Raw genomic sequence first — 21717 nt, forward strand, 5'->3', positions numbered from 1 at the left:
CTGCTGTGAACATGGCCTTGGGCAAGTCCCCTGAGCCTCTGGCCTTCCACCTGGAGAATGGACATCTCTCCTCTTCATCCCTCCATCTGGCCCACCCTAGCCAGTCCCCACTCAGCAGCCAAAGCAGGCCTTCAAAATGCCAACTGCTTTCGTTCTCTCAAAAAACTAAAAAGCATTAAAGAAAATCTTTAAAAACGGGTGCCTGGGATTAAGTGTCCAACTCTTGATTTTGGCCCAGGTCATGATCTCAAGATCATTAGGATTGAGCCCCGCACTGGGCTCTGTGTTGACAGCGCAGAGCCTGCTGGGATTCTCTCTCCCTCTCTCTGCCCCTCCCCCACTCTCTCGAGTGTGAAATGCACATGCTCTCTCTCAAAATAAATAAAAAACATTAAAAACAAATCTTCGAAATGCCAACCAGATTATAACACCCTACATGGACCCTCCAGTGGCTGCCCATTGCAGTTTAATCAGCATTTGAGGCCCCCAATGGCTGCTCCACCCCCGCACTAGCCACGTCTCTCTCGTCTTCCACAGAGAGGCCATCATGGCTACCTTCTTTTAGTTCCTCCAACTCGCCCAGTCCCCCTGCTTCCCAGGTTTTGCAAAGCTTTTTTCTCTACTCTGAACACTCTGTGCCCCCTCATCAACCCCAGGCACTCTACAAACTCCTCTTTGACTTAGACCTTGCCTCCTCCAGGAAGCCTTCCCCTCTACCCCCAGGCCGGGTTAGGGCTCCTCCTTTCAACTCTTCCCAGGCCCATGCTGCCCCTTCCCAGCACTGATGAGCTGTCAGTCTTTGGGGCTGCCAGTAGAATATAGGGTGCCCCATTCAATTTGAATTCCAGTTAAACAATGGGTAAGTTTTTAGGATAAGTATGTCCCAGGCAATATTTAGGACATACTTATCCTTTAAAAGACTGTGTTTATCTAAAATTCAAACTTCACTGGGTATCCTGGGTTTTTGTTTCCCAAATCTGGCATCCTGTTTGTCTTCTCCACCTGACTTGAATACCGGGAGGTCAGAGACCCTAACTCCCCTGCACATTACAGCCCCCAGTGCCTACGTGAGGTTCAGGCTGAGAAAGGAGTGCGAGGTTGGGGTAAATGCACACAGGGCAGCTGGGCCTCCAGCTCCTTCCAGATTCCAGAGAGGCCACACACACAAATCCCATCTCGACCAAAAGGAAGCAGTCCAGCTCCACTCACCTTCCAGTCTGGGGGTAACTGGGCCCCAAAGCCCAGAGCAGGAAACATCTTGTCACTAATCAGAGACAGGAGAAAACTACTGTAAGACATCTGGTCAGAGGCCTTACCTGCCCACACGCGCCCTTCCCAGTCCCCTCCCAGGGCTGGGCCCACTCTGTCTTGCACACTTCCAAGGACAGAAGAAAAAAGCCCACCACCTCCAGAAAGAGCTCTGTTGGAATGATCTAGTGAGCTCACACCCACCTTTAAGTATCTGGTGAATACGAGGCTTGACCCTAGCCCCACCTGTGGCAGACATGGCTAATCAATCCCAGCACTTCTAACTGATGGGTCTGGATGCAGCTCTAAAAGGCTGGACCTCGGGCATCCACTAAACCACAGTCATTACAGAAATACACTGTCTCTCAACCTCCCTTTTATGGCTGGGAAGACTTTTCCTAAATGAGAACCCTGACTTAGTGTCAAAGCCCTTCATCATCCAGCCCGAGGACCTTCCACCTGCCCTCCCTCAGACCCCACTGCCCCGGCCCTGGCCACTGGCCACTAGCTGTGCCCCTCACGCTCCTATTTCAATCACGCTATATCCCTCCTTGTCCCCAGCCTGTTCCCTGTGGCAAACTCCTGCTCGTCCACTAAGGCCCAACTCAAATGGCCCCCTCTCTCTCTGTGGGTTTCCCTGAGGCCGGAGGATGCCTCCTTTGGTGCTCCCAAGCTCCTGCCTCACATGGAAGCTGCTCTCTCAGAACTCCAGTGACTTCTTCCCTGTCTTCCTCCCGGAGAGGAAACTCCCCGAGGGCAGGGACCAGCTCTCACCTGTTCATCCACTCAGCCTGTGTACCCCCTGGCTGTTGTGTGGAGGAAACACTGTCAGGTACTAGGACAGAAGCATGGAGACCAGTGAGGAGCCCACTGAAGTGGTCTGGGAGGGAAGGGGCGGTGGCTCGAAGAGGCTGGGAGCAGCAGGGGTGGGGAAGGGGCTAGAATCAATTGGGTTTTGAAAGGATTTGCTCAAAGAACATGGGGGAGATAAGGGAAGGAGAAAGGGAAGGGTTTGGGGTGAGTGGTAGTGCCTCTCACTGAGATGAGAAGAGGGCAAGAGGGTAGGGCAGGGGCAGGGGCCCAGAGCTTACTGGAACCTTCTTTGCGAAGTCTGAGTGCCCATGAGGAGGCTCAGTGAAGGGACTGAGTGGCCAGCTGGATACCAGGAGAGCGGCAACGGCAGGCTTCTCTACCCAACCTTGAAGATGGGGACTTTCACCTCCCTTGCCCTATGGGCTATACCTCTCTTAATGCAGTCAGGGGTCACAGCCACCCCTTAGGCCCCGGGAATCAGACGCTGGTCCTAAGGCTTCCTCTCTCGAGGAGGCCAAGTGCACACAGGATTCCTGAGTTTGCTATTTGTTGTTCCTGCCAAATCTCTGGCACCTGTGCCTTCCTCCCCTTTCCCCCATGTTTTGGTTTCCTAGTCATTCCACCCTCTGGCCTGGAGGTTCCAACAAGCACCACCTATGGCAATGATGCCGTAACCTTCAAGTGACTTCTGATCCTCCAAGGCCACACCCCTACAGCTTTCCTTCACCGACTTTCCACTGTCGCTCCCTCCTTAACTCAGAGCTCAGAAAGCATGTCGTGGGAAGAGGGCCCACATGCTGGCTGCTCCTTCCAAGTTCCCAACAGGAGTGAGACTATTATTAGGCCATTAGGTGCCAGGCCCAGGAATCAGAATGCCTGGGTGCTAGTCCCCCTGATCTGTGTGACTCTGGATACATTCTCTACAAGCCTACATTTCCCCAGCTCTATAAGGGAAAGCTGCAACCATAGCAAACAAGTGTCATTTTCTATCTTGATTCCTTTTCTTACTGGCTACTTGGTGTACCATATGGAGGAGGATTCCAGTGTGGATCTGGGCTCCGTAGGTTAGGAGGTCAGCAATTGACTAGCAATGTCTGCCACAGGTGTAGGAAAGGGCAAGAAGGCATGTCATGTGTTGGCCTTTCCTAGGTTTGATGATCTCTGGGTCCCTTCCGGCTTTGAGAAGCTGAATTTCCTGGTTGGATGGAGCCGGAGCTGATCTCCACAGTCCCTCCCCAAGCTTACCTGTCATAGTCCTGAATGATCTGCCCAACAGCCCAGATGGCTGACAGATACTCGTTGGTGCCCATGGGGTTGATATAGTGCAAAGAGGAAGGGTCCAGGGGATTCCCATTGGAGGCTGTGAAGTCTATCCCAACCTGTAGTGGGGGGAGGGGGGAAAGGCCACCAGAGTGGTCACAGACCAGGGTCCCTATAGCACCCCCAGGGAAGGAGGCTGATGGGACATGGGAAGCCCACTCATCTCCTAGTGCCAACCCATCCCTCCATAAGATGGTCGGAAACCTGGAACTGTGTCACTCCTTTGGTTCCAATGCCATTTGGTTCTATTGCCATTTGGCTTCCTATTGCTCAAGCGTGAAGTCTATTGCCCAGATGTGATATAAAGCCAACTCATAGTCCCAATTTCCTTTCTCCCCCTCACTGTCACTACCCACACACTCATCTGTTTCCATTTCCAAGCCTTTATTCATGAGGTTCCCTCTACCTAAAGAGCCAGGCCATCTTTTCTCCCTAATTCCCTTCCATCATCCAGGCCCACTGTGGATCTGCTGCCCCACAGAAGCCTTCCCAGACACCCTCCCTCCCCTCAAGCCCTGTCCACATTGTCCCTCAAACCACCAAGGGGCCTGAGATCCAGGGCTGCCTGGTACGGTGGTGCCCACTGTAGGTAAGATCCATGCCCCCAAAGCCAGGGCCAGGACCCAGCACAGAGCACCAGGGAGGGGGCCCCACAGGGGCTGAGGCTGATATCAGCTCTCTCAGCCAGCAGGGAACTCCAGCCCAGCCCCTGGAGGGCTGGCAGATGAGCGGGCAAGCCTGCCTGGCAAGGGGGAATTAGGAGAGGGATCCAGGGAGAAAGACGGCCACGTTAGAGCTTGGTCATCGTGAGATCCATTTGTTGAACGAACACACACACACACACACACACACACACACACACACACACACACGAGGAACAGGAGAACCCAGCCTATCGGAATGAGGGGGCAGTGGTGACCAGTGGGGTCAGAGATTAACAAGATCAATCCCCTGACTCCAAACGGTCATGCAGATGACCTCCAGTCCCAGGGAACCTAGAGGTGGTGGCGGAGAGTGATTGAGCCAGGCAGGGAGGTGGGCAGAGCATGGGACCCCAGCAGGACCCCTGGGCCCCAAAGTCCCTTTCCGGTGAGGAGCATAAGCCCTGATGGACGGGGCCGGTCTGTGGGGCATACACCCCAGGCCACAGGCAGAGGCACAATTCATTTACTGGATTGACTGAATACCTACTGTGTGCCAGGCACGGAGTGACTTGCTGAGGTTGGTACAGAAACAAAACAAAATCCCTGAATTAACGGTACTCACAGTCTGCAGGGTGGGACAAACAGGGACAAGAGAAAAAAACACTTAAATAATTTCAGAGTGGCCAGTGTCCTGAAGATCACATAACAGGAGAAGAGACAAGGAGAAACCAGGAGGCGTCAGGGGAGGCCTCCCTGAGGAGGTGACCTCTATGCCCTGGCCTGAAGGATGGCAGGGCGTTCCAGACAAAGGGAGCAGCATATGCAAAGCCCTAGGACAGAAGGGAGCTTGGCGTCTTGGGGGAAGGGTGTGGTCCTGTGTGCATGGAACCGAATGAGCAAACCAGAAGGGTAGCAGAGGAGGCAGGAAGACCTTCTGACCATCAAACAAGAATCTGGCTTCTTTTCCTGCTGGAGAGGTGCAGCCAGCAATCCTCGGAGAGCTGGGCAGCCCTCACCTCCAGCTACGCCCTGACTCAGGTGCAGCCACCTAAGTGCTGTCCTCTGGGCCAGACACGCCCTCTGCCCTGGAGAAGTCCTTCCTGAAGTTTACCCCCATGTCCCTCCTGCTACAGCAGGTGCCCAAGCCCTTAGGGAGGAGCCTGGCTGGGGTTGGGTGGGGGGCGGCGCTGGGGGGAGAGACTTACTGTGAACATGAGCTGGCAGCCTCCCAGGATGTAGTCCAGGAAGGAGTAGTCCCGGTTTATCTAGAAGGAATCAGCGGGGTCAGTGGGTCCCTGCTCTCCACCTGGCCACAAGACCCCAAAATGGCCTTTGGGGAGCTGATTGCTCTGTGCCCTGAAACCTTAGGAGAGTCAGGGAGGCCACGAGAAGACCGGGGCTCATTACAACCAAACCCCAATCTCTCTATAACAAAGCACTCAGAGCAACAGTTCCAGTGGGTGAGACACACACACACACACACACACACACACACACACGCGCGCGCGCGTGTGCACACGATGATTCCAGGCAGGGCCCAAGGGCACAGTGTCAGTTATACCTACCAATTACACGGCAGAGAAAATCTCAATTTTCTGCTGTTCGGTCCTTAAGCCCTGACCAACCTCCGCTCTGAACAGAGAGAGCCCAGGCCTCCGGCTCAAGGCCTTCTGCCATAAATTACTAACGCTACTAAAACACTCTGTTGGTTTTGATGGTCTTTGCTCCTTTTGACAAAGGATACTGGCCTTCCAATTTTGGTGGAGTTAGAAGGGGGTTCTTTTCAAAATACGTGTATTTAAGTAAAAACAAAAGCAAAACCCAACCAGCCACACAAACCCAAAAATCCAAGAATGGGGAGAAGGGCTGATTACAAAAAGGAATAAGTAAAACAGGTGCCAAAAATCATGAAGGGGAACGTGAGGGATAGAAGTGTCAGGCACAAGGCCCCAAAATCACGACGCTGTAACCTGACAGATCAGCTTTCACAGAGCACTGCTGCGTCGTGACAGTCCTGGGAACCCCAGCCAGGCCACGGGGACTCCAGAGTGGGACACAGAGGCCTGGGGTGTGGGACAGGGTCAGCGGGCACGAAGAGGGTCCCAGGACTCGTTGGGGACCTTCCAGCCCACCATCCAGGGCTCTCGCTGCCCTGCCTTCTCTAACATCCTGCCTCACTCCCGCACACGCTTGGCTACTGGATATCCGGAGACAGCCCAGACCAGGGCCCGTGTGAACCTTACTCCCTTGCAGAGCCTCAGAGGCCCCAGCCAGACCTGGAGTCACGTTACTGGAGTCACAAAGCCCTCGATGATGTTAGCAGACCCCCACCTGACATCCCTGGGCCCCTGGGCCCCCGAGCATGCAGTGGGCAAGCCACCAGCATGGGAAGCAGCAACTCCCCAGTGACCTTCCCACATCCTCCGGACCTCCTTATGTCACAGGAATGTGATCTGAGACCACCCTGCACATGCTTTACCTACTTAACATCCCCCTTCTCCAGATAAGAAGACTGAGGCCCAGAGAGATTAAGCTCAGAAGATCCCAGAGCCAGGACGTGGCCGAATCAGGATTGAATCCAGGTCTTGCTGGCTCCATCCCCAGGGCTCTGTCTATCCCTTCTGCAGTGATAGCTCCCTGTGTGATCCCACAGCAGGCCCCTGCCCGTGCCCACCCCTGCCGGGTCACCTTGCAGGAACGCAGGATAATGATGCCCGAGTTTTTATAGTTCTTTTTCTTCCTTTGCTTCTTGGGGTTGATACACTCGAACTCCAGCTGGGCAAAATGGGAAGAGAAAGAGAAGCTCAGCTCAGGGCTTCCATGGGGACTGACCCTCCCCTGGGCCCCAGGATCCCCTCTACCGTGCTGACCAGGGGGCATCATGCCTCCTCCAGGAAGCCTTCCCAGATGCCCACACCCAGAAAAGGTTCCTGCCGCTTCAGGCCCACATCAAGCTGTGCCTGCCCAAGATAGGAGGATCGGCATCAGCTCCCCGCCCCAGATGACATGTATGTGTCATCTATATCATGTCCACTCATACCCCCAGAACTGCCACCCAGGGCCCAGCTTCTTGGGGGAGTTGGATAGCTCTTGAGTGCTCCCATGTGCTGGGCACTTTACCTGTATCATCTCATTGAATTCCCACTCTCTTCCCCTTCCCCATTAGACAGATGGGAAAACTGAGGCTCAAAGGAATTGGATATCTTGCTTAAGAAGTCCTCCTGACTTAAGGTCCTACAGCCAGAGGGGGGGATCTGAGCTCTAGTCTGCCCAATTCCAAGCCTGTGCCCCTCGCCCGTCCCCTGCTGAGGTTTCAGGGTCACACACGCGGGCCCATCTCACCGGGACTCCATCACGAGCCTCACACATCTGTGACACTGACGTCTGGAACTCGCCAATGAAGTCATGGCCTCCGTCGTTGTCATAGTCGTAGCACATGACCTGGGGTGGGTCCAGTGTGGTCACCCAGAGTGGCCCCCAAGGAGGTGCTCTCCAGCCCTCACAGCTGCCTGAGCAAACCCATGTCTTCCTTTTGCTGGTGCCTCCCCTTCTCCCCCAGCATGTGCCTTGCTGGCCTGGGATGACGCTGTTAGCTCCCAGACTGCCTCCTACAGGAAGCCTTCCATGATTGCTTGGAAAAAGAGCACCCCAGCAATGGAGGCTGTACACTCTGGACCAGGAAGCTTAAGTCCGCATCCACCTGTCTCACTCAGCTCCTCATCTGTCTGGGGGTGTGACCCACCTGCCTGCACAGGCCATGGCCTGAGGCCCTCCTTAGACTCATTTTCTCTGACACAGGTACAAAAAAAAGCCCAGCTTTCCATGCTTTCTAATCTGGCTACCACTCCTAGGAGGAAGGCAGGAATTATCATACCCATACCACTGATGGGTAAACTAAGGCCTCAAGAGGGAAGCACTTGCCCAAAGTCTCGCAGTGGCAGTAGTGGACCCAGAACTAGGCTTCCTAGTACCCTGTGTCAGGATCCCTGCCTTGGCCTCGCTGACTCCGTCTCCCCCTGCTCTTAGGGTTTCTGGAGACCAGAAATCCTTCTCCTCATCAACTGTCCACCTCAAAACGCCACAGTGACAACACTTGGTTGCCTCCAAGATGTTTCCACACTCGTTACCCTGGTTGGCAGCACAGCGGCCCTCTGGGAAGAACCCGGGCGTCATTCTATTCCTGTCTTATTTATTTATTAAAAAAAAGCTTTTAATGTTTATTTATTATTGATACAGAGAGAAACAGAGCATGAGTGGGGGAGGGGCAGAGAGAGAGGGAGACACAGAATCTGAAGACAGGCTCCAGGCTCTGAGCTGTCAGCACAGAGCCCGATGCAGGGCTCGAACCCACAAACCATGAGATCATGACCTGAGCTGAAGTCAGGCGTTTAACTGACTGAGCCACCCAGGCACCCCTATTCTGTTTCTATTTTAGAGAAGGGCTCACAGAGATGGGGGCCTTGTCCACACGGCTCAGAGGGTCAGCAGACCCGAGACAAGAGCCCAGGTCCCCTGTCTCTCCCCCTACACAGGTTCTCTTTTCCACCTTAAGAAAGAGCACTGGGGACACCTGGGGGGCTCAGTCAGTTAAACATCCATCTCTTGATTTCAACTCATCTCTTGATTTCAGCTCCAGTCATGATCTCACAGGATGGAGCCCACCTGACAGTGCACAGCCTGTCCTCTCCCGCTCTCTCTGCCCTTCCCCTGCTTGTGCTCTCTCTCTCAAAAATAAATAAATAAACTTAAAAAAAATCCCAGGGATGGTAAGGGGAGAGGAGGGGAGAGGAGAGGTGGGGAGGGAAGGGGAGGGACGGGGAAATCTTTGCTGAGACATCCCTGGACGCTGGGGCTGGCAGGGTGGCGCACAGGGCTCCCAGAACCCCCTCACCTGGATGGGCTTCTCCAGGTCCCCATCACACAAGGACACCAATGGCACAGTGAACGGTTTCCACACAGGGTCCAGCGTGTACTTGATCACCTGCAGGACGTGAGGGCCAAGGGTGAGCGCAGGCCCAGGGCAGCGGTGCTCGGGGGTGGGGGTAGGAGGGCCAGCCCGATGGGGATGAGGGTGGAGAGACCCACAGCCATGCTTCTGGGGCCGGGAGTGAGGATCTCTGTGGCAGGGAGCGAACAAATCCTTTGGGTGCCATCATGCTCTTTGGTATAGAAGGAAAACGCAAGCATAACTATGTGGGTTATATATATATATATATATGCATATATATACATGCATGGCTGCGGCCACACAGCCCCATCCTGAGACACTGGGCGTGGCCAGACCAGAGACCTGCCGGCTCAGAGGTCCCCAGAGTCCCATGCACCCACCTCAGTCCTGTGAACCAGCATCCACTTGCCGTCATCTCCTGGTTTATAAAACTCAAGAAATGGGTCTGACTTTCCGAAGAGGTCCTGGAGGAGGCGGGAGGATGTGGGTGAGGGAAGCACGACTCTTGCAGATTCAGATGAGAAGTGGGATGGCCCAGCCACTGCCCCCAACCCAGTGTCAGGGGTGGGAACTGTGGGCAGAGCCAGTCCCCTGGGGCCAACCAGCTTTCCCCCACTGTCCCGGTGTTACCAAAGCCTGTGTGCAGAGACCCTGAGGCCTGGGGCCCACAGGAGCTCCAAGGTAGACTAGGCAGGATTCCAAAAGGGTGACTGTTTCCAGTGCAGGGCAATGCCCACAGCAGGATGGGATTTTAGTTTATTTTAGAGGGAATCTGAAAAACTGAAACTATCCCAGCCTGTCACAGAAGGGATACGATATCCTCCAAAAATCCATTTATTTAAGTGAAAAAAAAAAAGTGTCAGGGCATATTCAGGGAAAAGAACTTCCCAGGCAGAGGGAATAGCAAGTGCAAAGGTCCTGAGGCAGAGAATACCTGATGTAATCCTGGGACAATGAGGAGGCTGAGGCAGAATGAAGGTGGGGGGAGTAGAAAGGGTGAGGTTAGGGGGCAGGGGTGAGGTCAAGTGGGGCCCTGTATGTTATTACTAGCATTTACACTAAGTGAGATAGGGATTCCTAAGCAGTGGGTTTCCAGTTATGTCTTGAATGCCTCTAAATAATGGGGAACTCACTACCTAAGTGGCAAAGAGGTTCTAATTTAGGGTGGTCCTAGGCTACGGCCTTGTTCCTGGATGCGGGTGATAAAGGTGATGGCCAGAAGCACCAGGATTAGGCCGCACAACCCTGGGCTGGGAGAGGGACACTGCTCCCCAGAGGAGCCCCTTCTCGCCTGCCTCACCTTTTTGTCCAGCTTCCTCCCCGCCAGGCTCAGTGTGACGACCTGGTTGTCCGACAGCTCCTGGGCAGCAATCTGTAAGGCCACAGGGATGCGGGGGTTGGGACTTGCCCCTTAGATGCCCCCTTGCATCCTGCCAGGCAGAGTGAGCACAGCGCCCGGGAGTCAGCTCTTCAGGGCTGGGCAGGGGAAAGGAGAGGAGGGGTAGTACCAGGCGACCCTGGACATGCCTCTTGTCTTTTCAAAACCTCCATTTCCATCTTCTGGAAAATGGGGTGACCCGTCTGAATACGAGGACTCAGAAGGGACTCTGTGTGGCTCAAGAGAGGAGGCCATGTGAATCTGTTACCAGACATGAGGGGTGGGCTTGAGCCCGGGGGAGAGGTTAGGGGCCAGGAAGAAGGTTGACAGCCCCCCCCGCCCGCCCCACTGCACACCCAGGAAGCACAGCCAACCTCAAAACGCCACGGCACTGGGCATTCCAGCCACCTCACTGCGCAGCTAGGGAAGCTGAGGTCCGGGAGTCACCCAAGCTCCCTCTGCCATCCTGTCCACTCATACTGTCCTCTGTCTTCCATGCCTTCGCCATCAGCCATGACCCTATGGCCCTCACCCAGCCAGTGATGGACTAGCTGAGTGACCTTGGGGTTACCTTTGCCCTCTTTAGGCCTCTCTCTCCCCTCCTGCCCATGGGGTGGCGGGCAGAGACCTTGGGCTAAACAGCGCCACAGGCGGACTGGGTCCTCTCCTGGCCCGGGCTTCCTCTTCCTCCACACCTGTAGGGCAGCCTCACCGACAAGGTGCTTGACCTTCCAGAACTACACAGAAGCCAGGCTGGATGTCAGGCTCCCTTTCCTCTCCTCCAGCAGAGACTTGCTGAGCTACCTTGCAAGATAGGTCCTCTTATTGCTCCCATTTCACAGAGGAAGGAACTGAGGTTTGGAGTGGCACGCTGGGAATGCCAGGGGTAACGGTTATACCACCCGGGTTGGCTTCCAGGTAGAGGGGAGCTGGCTAGCGAAGGCATTTAGATAAGGAGGTTCTGAACCCCAAGAGGTTGGGAAGGGACATTCGAGGTGGCAGGAAGAGTGGATAACGGTCTGGGATATGTGCGGTATGCTAAGAATTCGGTTTGCCTTCAACCTGGAGGATGTACATGAAGGCGCAAAACATGGCCGCGCCCGGAAAGCAAGATGGGGTCCCCCAGAGCCTTGAATGCAAAGCTCTACAGGCAGTGGGGAGCCAGGGAGGCTCCAGAGCAGGGGCTGTGACTGAATGAGCACGTATAGGTCCCGCCCTCCTCCCTCTAGCTGGCCAGTTCCTCTGGCATCTCGCAGTCTCTGAAGGGGGCAATCTGGAGAGAATCTCACTAGTCTCACTGCCCCAGGGCACGTCCTCTCTGGCCTCCAGGTCCCTCATCTGTAAAACAGGTTTCCCTGCCTGCTAGGAGACCTTGAGGACTCAGGGCTCTTCCGCGCAGAGGGCCTGCGTAAGGCTGGAATCATTGCACATCCCCAGAATCAATGCGCATCCCATGGCTGGAATCATTGCGCATCGCAGGGCTGCAATCATTGCGCATTGCAGCCGCAAACAGAGCTCCGTGGGTCAGGCGCTCCTCAAAGACCCCCTAGGGAGGGCAGGCATGGGCCAGGAGGGGAAGGCAAGCTGGGAGGGCTAGGGTGGCCTCCAGGGATGAGTAGGAGCGCCCCTGCCCTGGGAGTGGGAGGCTACAGGGGCCTCTGGCAAGCCCCCTACTCCCAGCTTGGCGGCCCCCAACGCATCATATGGGGAGCCAGGAGTCCGTTGCTAAGAGACCTGTTGCTAAGTTGTAAGTTGGGCCTTTTTACTCCAAACAAAGCTGGTGATTATCTGGCAGGGAAGCAGCCCATTGATGGGGGAGGGCAGCAGGCAGGGGCGGAGGGGTGCGGAGAGCAGGGAGGGGGCTGGTACCGTTATCTGGCCCTTCCCTGCGGGCTTGTCATTCATCAGCAGCAGAGGCCGAGTGATCTTCTTGCTGGAGACAATCTGGGGTGGGGAAGGAGAGAGGAGAGTGGCGTTCCTGAGGGTTGGCGGGGAGGAAACCGGCTCAGCAGGCACCCCTGACAGCTCCATGCTTGCTGGCTACGCCTCCCCGTGCAGCCAGCAACCATCAGCTCCGTGGGGCAGCTGAGGAGACGCACACCCAGAGGGGTGAAGACACTGGCTGCAGGTCCCACGGCTGGTGCCTGGTGCGAATCCCTGCAGTCCCCTCCCACTGACCTGGTTGCCCCCAGGCGAAGGCCCTGACCAGACTCACATTCGGGAGGCCCCCGTGGGGAGTCAAGCCCCCTCCCCACCTCCCCTAAAGCCATCTACAGACCCCACCCTCCTGACTTCTATGTATTTTCACACTCTCTGAAGAGGGAGACAGGCACACAGTGCAAGATGATCAACACAATAGAGGAAAAGCAGAACACATTGTGAAGTTGCCCCTCCGCCGTCTCTGTAACCCATCCCCACACTCTCCACGGGCCACCCTGGTTCTCGGTTTCTTGGGCGACGGGGGTGGGGGGGGTGGGGGGGGCTGGAACGTCAGCATTTCTTTGTGCTGCCGCGTGCACACGTGCTGGTTTTCCTCCCGAGTCCGCTCTCTCCCTTGCCCTCCTCCTGCCCCCCAGCTCGGTGGCCACATCTCTCACCAGGCCCTGGCATCCCACTGCCGGCCGTGCGCCCTCTCCGGTGGCCGCGCTGGTGGCAGACGCTGCCCCCTCACCATCCCCTGCGTGCTCTCCTCAGTTACCCTTTGAGGGTGTGGACTCCGGGCAGGAATCCCAAGGACACACCCTGCTTTTCACACCACTTAGGGCCTTGCTTTTTCCCTCCCGTCTCCTGGAAGGCTCCAGACCGTTTCAGTGCGCACTGTTCCTCTGTCATCACCACAGACTAAGCAGTCATCAGTAGCCCCAAGTGAAATGGGGGGAGAGTGAGGCCCAGAATGGGGTGGGGGCTTGCCTGAGGGCACACAGCCAAAAGGGCTGGAACTCCTAGCCCTGCAATCTCTCAACCTCAATAAGCTCACTAAGGACTGCACTGGATGGGCAAGGGTAGCCCAGAGAGGGAAAGGAAGTTGCCCAAGGTTACACAGTAAGCCAGCCACAAAGAGGGATGCCCACAGGTGCCTTGGTTGCTGGTCAGATGCTCCCGAGCCAGGAAGTCAAGACCACGTCTGATTACTTCTGACAAGCAGCAGTTCTGGCCACATGGGGTCCCCCATCCTGTGTGGCAAGAGCTTGCGCACGCTGTGCTCAGTGTTTCTGCTGGGGACTCTTTGGCCTGGCCCCACACCTCCAGGCTGCTTACCCCCTTTCGTGCCAGCTGCCCCCCAAAGCTATCTGCGTTTGCGAGGCTACCTCGAAAGCCAGCCAGGAAAATGGGGCCAGGGAAAGCAGGTGACAGAAGAGGCCCTCTGCAAGGGGCTGCCCTGTCCTTGGGAGCAGGGCGATGGTGGAGGGGAGAGCTGCCTTGCCCTGTCCGCCGCAGGGGACCGGCTCACCGTGCCCAGGCTGCAGGAGAACTGGCCCAGGAAATCGTGCTCATCGAGTTGTGTGCTGGACTTGTCCTGGTCAAACAGGGCGAACTTGAGCTTCTGTACCTCCTCAAAGTGGTAGTCGAGGACGAACTTCTTGGAGAACGCGGGGTTGAGGTTGTTGATGGCAGTTTCTGTCCTGTCGTACTGGCAGAGGGGTGGGGAGGCGGGAGCCGGAGTCAGGCAGCTGGCTCAACCCTTCTCGGGCTGCCCGAAGCCACTGACGCCTGCTGAACGCCTACTCTGTGCCAGGCCTTTGTGGCCAGCTACCTGGGTGGCCGAGGCCGTCTGTACTCCCAGCTCATGAATGAGGACACTGATGCACAGAGAGGGTAAGGGACTTACCCAAGACTGAACAGCTAGAGGAGCAGTGTCAGGATTTGAACCTAGGATTTGACACTCGTAACTCTTTGACTCTGGCTCTGCACCAGGGGCCCATGCCTCTGCCTAAGTAAGTGACAGACAGTAAGTCCCTGTCCCCATCAGGGCCTCCATTTCCAGTTCTGATTTGACTATCAGTGGTTTTCATCCGTTTTATCTTGGAAGAACCCTTTTTTCAAACCACATTTCACATGGAGGCTGGGGGAAGAAACAGAAGGAAGGAGTGCTCCGTGGGGCAGACTCTGGGAATGTCCCAACTGGGAACCGTAGAAACCAACACCCCCACCTACTGTGGAAACCCAGGCCTGGGTAAAGACAGGGCCTTGGACTGTGGGTCAGCTGTGGGGCTGGGACAAGAACCGCCCCCTGGCCTCTCTGCACTGAGGCCCCAAACCGCGGAGTCTGGGTGATGGTCTATTTTGGGGCCCGGGCTATGTTGATTTTTCCTCCCACCCAGTCCATTTCCAAGGGCTGGAGCAGCAGGGATGGTAGAGGCCTTGGCCCTGGGCTATTTTTAGCCAGGGTGGCCAGCCTGGGGGAGAGACAGATTGTCAGGGGTGGGGGGTAGATGCCACGAGCAGGGGTGCGGTGCAGTGGGGAGGTAGGGGTCCCAGGGACCTGGCAGAGGGGGCCAGGGTGCTCCAGACATGCTGGCTTCAGTCCTCAGCTGACCTCATGTTTCACCCCCCGCTTCTGGTTGTTACCACCAACGCACTGGGTGACGCAGAGGGGCCCTTACCCACTCTGGGCCCCAGTGTTCCCTCTGTAAAATGGATCAACAATCTCAGCACCATTTCCTTGGCATCATGAGAAGGAGGCAACATCTGTGGAAACTCTTTGTAAACCACAGTATGTTCATTGGGATGCCCACTGCAGCTCAGTTGGGTAGCTATTAAAAATAGATATGTATTTTGGAAATTTTACAGGCATATAAAACTGTCTCTAAGGCCAGACACCAAACTCTTAAGCATGGTTCTCTCTGTGACACACAAGGTTTCCGCTATTCTAATTCTTTTCTTTAGGGCTATCTGTGTTTTCTACATTTACTGCAATGAACATAAGCCTCTTTTGAAATAAAAACAAAGCAACTTTTAAAACCTGAAAGTGCTAACAGTTTGGGTTTCCCAATATCCTTCCTCAAGCTGCGTCTCCAATCAGCTCACAGGCCAAAGTCTTCTTGCTAAGAAGCCCTTGGGACCATCCACAGCCCCACATCTGGGTCTCTGCAAGGTAGGCAGGGGGGAAAACATCCTCAGTTCACAGATGAGGAGACAGGCACAGAGAGGGATAGCAACTTGCCCAAGGCCACACAGCACGGAATAATAGACCTGGGTCTTGGCCCAGGTCTGGGACCAAAGGCTGAGTTCCCCATTTCTCTGTTTGCTCCTCACTGACTGCGTGTTCATTTAGGAATAAACATGAGGGGCGCCTGGATGGCTCAGTCGGCTAAGGGTCTGACTCTTGATTTCAGCTCTGGTCGTGGTTGCATAGTTCTTGAGTTCAAGCCCGGTGTTGGGCTCTGCACTGACAATGTAGAGCCAGCTTGGGATTCTCTCCCTCCCTCTCTCTGCCCCTCCCCTGCTTAGGCACTCTTTCTCTCTCTCAAAACAAATAAGTAAACTTAAAAAATATTTAAAAAAGAAAATATTATGATATGAAACAATATCATTATAAATCTAAACCTATGAATTATAATATTAAACGCAAATATAATTACTTTAAGTAATAATATAAATACAATTTTTTAAATTGTGTATTTATTTTGAGAGAGAGAGAGAGAGAGAAAGAGAGATTGCAGGCAGGAGAGGGGCAGAGAGAGACGGGGAGAGAGAGACTCCCAAGCAGCCTCCGCACTGGCATCGCAGAACCCAATGCGGGACTCAATCTCATGAACTGCGAGATCATGACCTGAGCCCAAATCAAGAGTCAGACACTTGACTGAGCCACCCAGGCACCCCTTAAGTAATATTATAAATACATTTTTTTAATGTTTTATTTATTTTTGATACAGAGAGACAGAGCATGAGAGGGGGAGGGGCAGAGAGAGAAGGAGACACAGAACCGGAAGCAGGCTCCAGGCTCTGAGCTAGCTGTCAGCACAGAGCCCGACACAGGGCTCGAACCCACGAATGTGAGATCTGACCTGAGCCGAAGCCGGAGGCTTAACCGACTGAGCCACCCAGGCGCCCCAAGTAATATTATAAATACATTTTAAATAAAATTTAACTTTTTTTAATGTAGGCTCCTCGCCCAACATGGTGCTTGAACTTACAACCCTGAGATCGAAAATAGCATGCTCTATCGTCACCCAGGAGCTGTTGAAATTTAAGTTTAAAAGCAACAATCTTCTATGTAATTCCTGGCGCACCCTCCAGTGACCTCCAAGGGTCTCACCTGGAGGTCCCAGGGTCCAGCGGGAACCCCTCCCCGGCAACCCAGCTACCCTCCACCCACCCCAGATGCACATGGAGGGGCCTCACCTCCATCCACCTGCCATTGTTCTCTGTAAAGAGGACACAGAAGGGGTCGGACTTGGAGGTGACATCCCGGTCCAGCAGGTTCTGGCCACTCACTGACAGCTCCACCTTGCACACGCAATACTGGGAGCCCACAGGGGCTGCCCCCACTGCTGGGGTGCCCCCACCAGGGATGTAGGCCATGGGGGTTGTCGGCGGTGGCAGCAGCTCCTGGCAGTCTAGAGGGATAGAAGGGAGGGGGGTCAGAGAGGGCACAGACATCTGCTGTCCCGCCCCACCCTGAGGAAGTGTCACCACCTGACCCTTCAGGATGTGGGTAGAGATGGAAGGAAAGGAGAGTGCACGGAGGGATACCACAAGCATAAGCTTGACCGAGGGAGAATGAAGAAGAACGAATCCTTGGTAGGGATGTTTAGTTTGAAGTTATTATCTGTGGTGGTCAATCGTCACACATGCAAGTCCAAGCGGCCCCTGCCTGATCAGTGACAGATCACAGTGGACGTGGGCATCTCAAACATTCATTTTGCCAGGAGCACCTGAGCTTCTCCTGAGCAATGAGCAGTTTGGCATCTTGTGGCTACAGTGGGGCTTATAATTGCTCAGGGTTCTCTTGTTGCTTCGGCCACTAGGAAGCTCACTTCCGATAACTTATCCAAAGCTTGACTTTGTTCATTGCAATCTCGTTCATCTTGTATCCTGGGCCTATGCACAGGGACTGAGGCCCAAGGAGGCACTTACTGTATGCTTGTTGAATAAAAAAGAGGAGTGAGTGTCTGAATCAGTGGATGGACAAAGCCTCCACATGGCTCAGATCCTGCCTAACTGGGTCATTATACCCAACACAGAATTAGAACTTTTCCACTCGTACAAGACTTCCCCAGATTCCATGCCCAGGGCCTTAGGTACCCCTTGCACTGTCACGGCTAATTACTGGCATTTGCTTACGTTAAGCAGTTCTGTTTTCCAGCAAGGTGTTCATTTAGAGCAAGTGAAGAGAAACCCATCTCAGGGGGTGGAGGGGAGCTCTGGGTTCCACCCATAACAAGGCCCTACGGACAACCCATCCGGCTCCTTGTGCCTCAGTTTCCACATCTGCCCATGAGACATCAAGATACAGTCTTCCAAAACTCCTGGAGTCAGGTCTATTCCACTGGCTCATGTGTAGTTAACACAAGCCCCGACACCGTGTGGATGAGGCCGGGTTCCAGCTCCTTGACTAATACTTCAGCCCTTCCCTGTTGAGTGGGTAACTGGCCCTGTACTGCCCCGGAGCGGGAAGGTAAGAGGAGGGCGTTCCCTCCAGGGACGTGAACCCAACTTACTAGTAGTCAGGGCTGACACCAAGCTGGGCGTGTGACCTGCACAATGTCTCTAATTTTCATGCAGTCTTGTGGGGCAGCGACTAATATCACCCCGTCTTCCAGGCAAGGACACTGAGGCTCGTTCATTCACTCTAGAGCGTTCACTGAGCATCTACTAGGTCAAGAACCAAGCTGGGCCTGGGATCCTGCAGTAAGAGGGGTGCCTGTGACAGCCTGGCTGCCAGCTCCGGGAGAGCGGCCAGGGCCTGGGAGCACTGTGCCTTTATTCTGAATGATGGAAGTGTCGGAGGGTTTTAAGCAGAAAGGTGACATGATCTGATTTGTGTTTTGAAAAGCTGACTCCAGGCCCTGTGGGGAGAAGGGGCTATTAGACCAGGAGAGGCAGCAGAGGGGCTGGCGAGGAGGTGGCTCTCATCCAGGGAGGAGGGACCATGTCAATGCGGCCAGCAATGCTGGGCCCACCCGCCTCCCTGTGACCCCAGCCCAGCCGGCTCCCTGAGCGCCAGCCTCTGGCTGGGCAGACATGCCCCAGTCTGCAGGAGGCCCTGGCGAGCGTGGGGCTGGCACCAGAGGCCCCCTCTCTCTCTCTAGACACAGCCAGCCCTGGGCCTGCCTGAGAGGATCAGGACGGTGACAAAGCCAGTCCTCAGCCACCCCCTGCCCCCGTCTGTCCCTACAACCTCATCATAATCATGCGAGCCCAGAGCGTCAGGGCAGCACTGCAATTTGCCTGCAAGATTTATTCCTGTCGTGTAAAAATTAGTTTCCACTGGAGGGGCTGGACCACTGCATTCACTTTCCCTGAGCGCAGCTGGGTGGCCCTCCGCATGGGGGAGGGGCGAGCAAAGCCTCCACCCAGTCTGGAGGGTGGAGGGGATGGGGACACCTTGCCATGTGGCTGAGAGAAGGCCCGTGTATGCTCACAACCGCCCTGACGTGGGGTGGGTCCAACAGTCACCCCCATCTTGCAGATGATGACACTGAGGCCCAGCGAGTGTCCAAGGGCTCACGGCCAGGTAGCCGCAGAGGCAGGGTATGAGCTGGGTCTCTGGCCTCCCCAGGCTAATCTGTGTCCTTCTGGCCAGGGTAGGGGCGCTGCTGGGCATGGTGATGAGCCAGGACCCGGGTGGGGGCCCAGGGGCGTCGGCCAGGCAACGGGAACCGCAGTGCCTCGGGGGTCATCCCTGATGGGGTGGGTTCCAGCTTACCCGCCTCCTCCGCACCTCACGGGCCCCTTCATGACACGCTAGACAGCCCTGAGGGCCAACTTTCCCCTGCTGCCAAGTCAGAGGCAGCTGTTTTCATCCTGAGGGGTGTCAGGTACGCAGGCCCAGGTTGCCACACTTCCTTGTGCGTGTACGCACACGTGTATGGTCACACAGCACATGCACATGCCTCAGACTAACACAGGCAAAGGCATGTACACATGTGAACACGGTGCGGGGGGCCCTTCTTCCCCATCTGCCCCCAGTCCCTGCCACTGCCGTCACTCCAGTGTCCCCCCGCTGTCCTCCTGCCCCACACTGCCTCCAGCTTGGCCGAGGGCACAGCCAGGAGGGCCAGGCCACAGGGGAGGGTCCGGCCGGGCTGAGCCCCTCGGAGCCCCCTGCACCTCCGCCTGGTCTGGCCGGCAGGCCCCGGCTAGAGTGAGCGAGAGGTGGGCAGGGCAGGGGTGCCTCTCCCCCAGCCAGGGGTAGGTTCCCCCATCCCCAACTCACCCTCTGGCTGGAAGCTTCTGGATACCCGAAATGGGGAGCACATGATGAGGCGAGGGTCAGAGCGGGGCCCTCCGTGCCAGCCCGGCAGCGGGCAGGCGGACCGGACCCTGAGGCCTGACGCAACGGAAAAAGAAATCACAGCTTACGCTGGGCCGGGCCCCCTCCCCTCCTGCTCCTCCGAGAGAGCAGGCGGGCAAGGTGTCATTAAGGGAGGGCCGGGCCTGCCATGCGCATCTGGGCGAACCAGAGGCCTCCTCGTGCGGCATCCGCCCCACAGGTAATTTGAGGTTACGGGCTGCACAGGGGGCAGGAGAGCCAGGCAGGGCCTGCTCGCAGATGGTCCTGGTTCTCGGCCCCGGTGGCACCAGCCTTCTAGGGTGACCAGATCTCCAGGGAAGGAGCTGGGAGCTGGGATAACACAAAACCGGTAGTCACTTTGACAGATGGGTTAACTGAGGCAAAGAGAAGGCAGGGCTTGGGAATTCCCATTCATTCACTTCACAAACATCCCTGGTGCACCCTGTGGTGGGGAGCAACGAATGAGCAAGACACAGAGGCCTCAGCGCCCCCAGGGTCCGGGAGCCCCAGCTCCTGACACATCGTGCCCTTCAGGGAGGACAGGACAGGATTCAGAGCTTCCGGTGCTGAGCCACAGATCTAGAACATTACGATCTTAGCCAGAGAACTAGGAACCCGTTATCCTTGACCTCTCTTTTTTCTTCACTTTCTCCGCCATCCCACTTCTCCTAGATTCCACTCACAGCACAGCAAGCAATGTCCTTATCACCCCCTTCCACCGCTTTGGCCCGGCCAGACCGCCATCACAGAGTGCCCAGCCATGCACTGGTCCGCGACAGCTCTCCCAGAGCAACTCAGAGCCAGAGTCTTTACCCATGCAGATCAGAGGCTGCCGCACTTCTTCCTGAAAACCTTCCAGAGGCTGCGTCCCCCAGGCCACACAAAACCCAAATTCTCTCCAGGCTTATAGCGTCCTGCTTGTCCTGACCCCGTCTCAGGCCACCTTCCTCCTCCCCTGACTGTCCCAGCTACCCTGGCTTCCTCCTGCTCCGCAAACAGGTCAACCTCTCCTCTACCTCAGGCCCTTTGCACTTGCTATTCTCTCTACCAGAAGTGCTTTTCTTCACACGATGGATCTTGGTTGTCAGAGGCCTCCCCTGGTCACTTGAGCTCATGTAGTTTCTGTCTCAGCCCCACACTGTTCCCTTCACACATCATTGTAATGTACAGTCACTTTACTTGTCTGTTTGCCTGGGTACTGTCTGTCTGGCCTCCCAGAATGTAACCCCCACGACGGAGGGTTCACTCCTGCTTCCCTAGCACTGAGGGCGGCGTTTGCACATACTGAGTACCGAGTAGATACTTGCTGAATGAATGAGGGACGGAGAGAGCCCACCATGCAGGCCCCTTACCGGACACACATCACAAAGATCACAAAGCCGTGACTCAAACCCTGGACCCTCAAGATTGCTCCAAGAGGCCAGGAGGAGAGGGCCTCATATCCCACTTCACAAGGGTGGAAACTGAGGCCCAAGAAGGGGCAATGGTTTTTCCAAAACAGGGAAGGATGACGCTGGGGTCAAAGGCCATGTCGCTTGACTCCATCCCTTCACCCACCGTTGGCTCCAGCGGTTCAGGACCCAGAGGCTCCGCTGTGTGTCCTGCTCCCTGTGGGGAGGAAACGGAGAGGCCAGAACGGCTCCCAACTCAGAGATGGGCAGTGACGAGGAGACACAGAGGGACAGGTACAAGGAGGTGGGCAGTGGGGGCAGGGGAGGCACAGGCTGAGCGGGAGACCTGGAAAGCCAGATAAGAGAGGCTGGAAGGCCAAGGGCAGGGCTGACCGAGGAGCCCAGGGAAGCAGCAGCCCCCACTCCAGAGATTTTCCACTGGTGGAGACTATGGGGCAAGGGTCACAATGGGACAGCCTATCAGGACTTCTGGTGGGGGGATCACGTGCCACATG

The 21717-nt window shown here is 55.7% G+C and overlaps 1 protein-coding gene across 5 annotated transcripts in view; it reads right to left on the reverse strand.

Moving 5' to 3' along the window:
- The window catches only part of CPNE2 (copine 2), a 46737-nt gene that overhangs the window by 12578 nt on the left and 12442 nt on the right, over positions 1-21717 (reverse strand). For 4 of the 5 annotated variants that reach the window (XM_029924905.1, XM_029924908.1, XM_029924907.1 and 1 more), the window contains 11 exons: positions 16697-16911; positions 13803-13982; positions 12221-12295; positions 10274-10345; positions 9354-9437; positions 8917-9006; positions 7368-7466; positions 6714-6800; positions 5231-5290; positions 3307-3440; positions 1210-1264 (listed from right to left, as the gene is read on the reverse strand). In XM_029924905.1, coding sequence (XP_029780765.1) covers positions 1210-1264; positions 3307-3440; positions 5231-5290; positions 6714-6800; positions 7368-7466; positions 8917-9006; positions 9354-9437; positions 10274-10345; positions 12221-12295; positions 13803-13982; positions 16697-16876 — 1116 coding nt within the window. In that variant the 5' untranslated portion in view covers positions 16877-16911. Of the gene's footprint in view, positions 1-1209; positions 1265-3306; positions 3441-5230; positions 5291-6713; positions 6801-7367; positions 7467-8916; positions 9007-9353; positions 9438-10273; positions 10346-12220; positions 12296-13802; positions 13983-16696; positions 16912-21368; positions 21426-21717 lie in introns of those variants that run through there. The other variant, XM_029924906.1, reaches the window with a different exon arrangement.

This window comes from Suricata suricatta, chromosome 16, assembly GCF_006229205.1.
Source record: "Suricata suricatta isolate VVHF042 chromosome 16, meerkat_22Aug2017_6uvM2_HiC, whole genome shotgun sequence".
In the NCBI taxonomy this organism is placed as follows: domain Eukaryota; kingdom Metazoa; phylum Chordata; class Mammalia; order Carnivora; family Herpestidae; genus Suricata; species Suricata suricatta.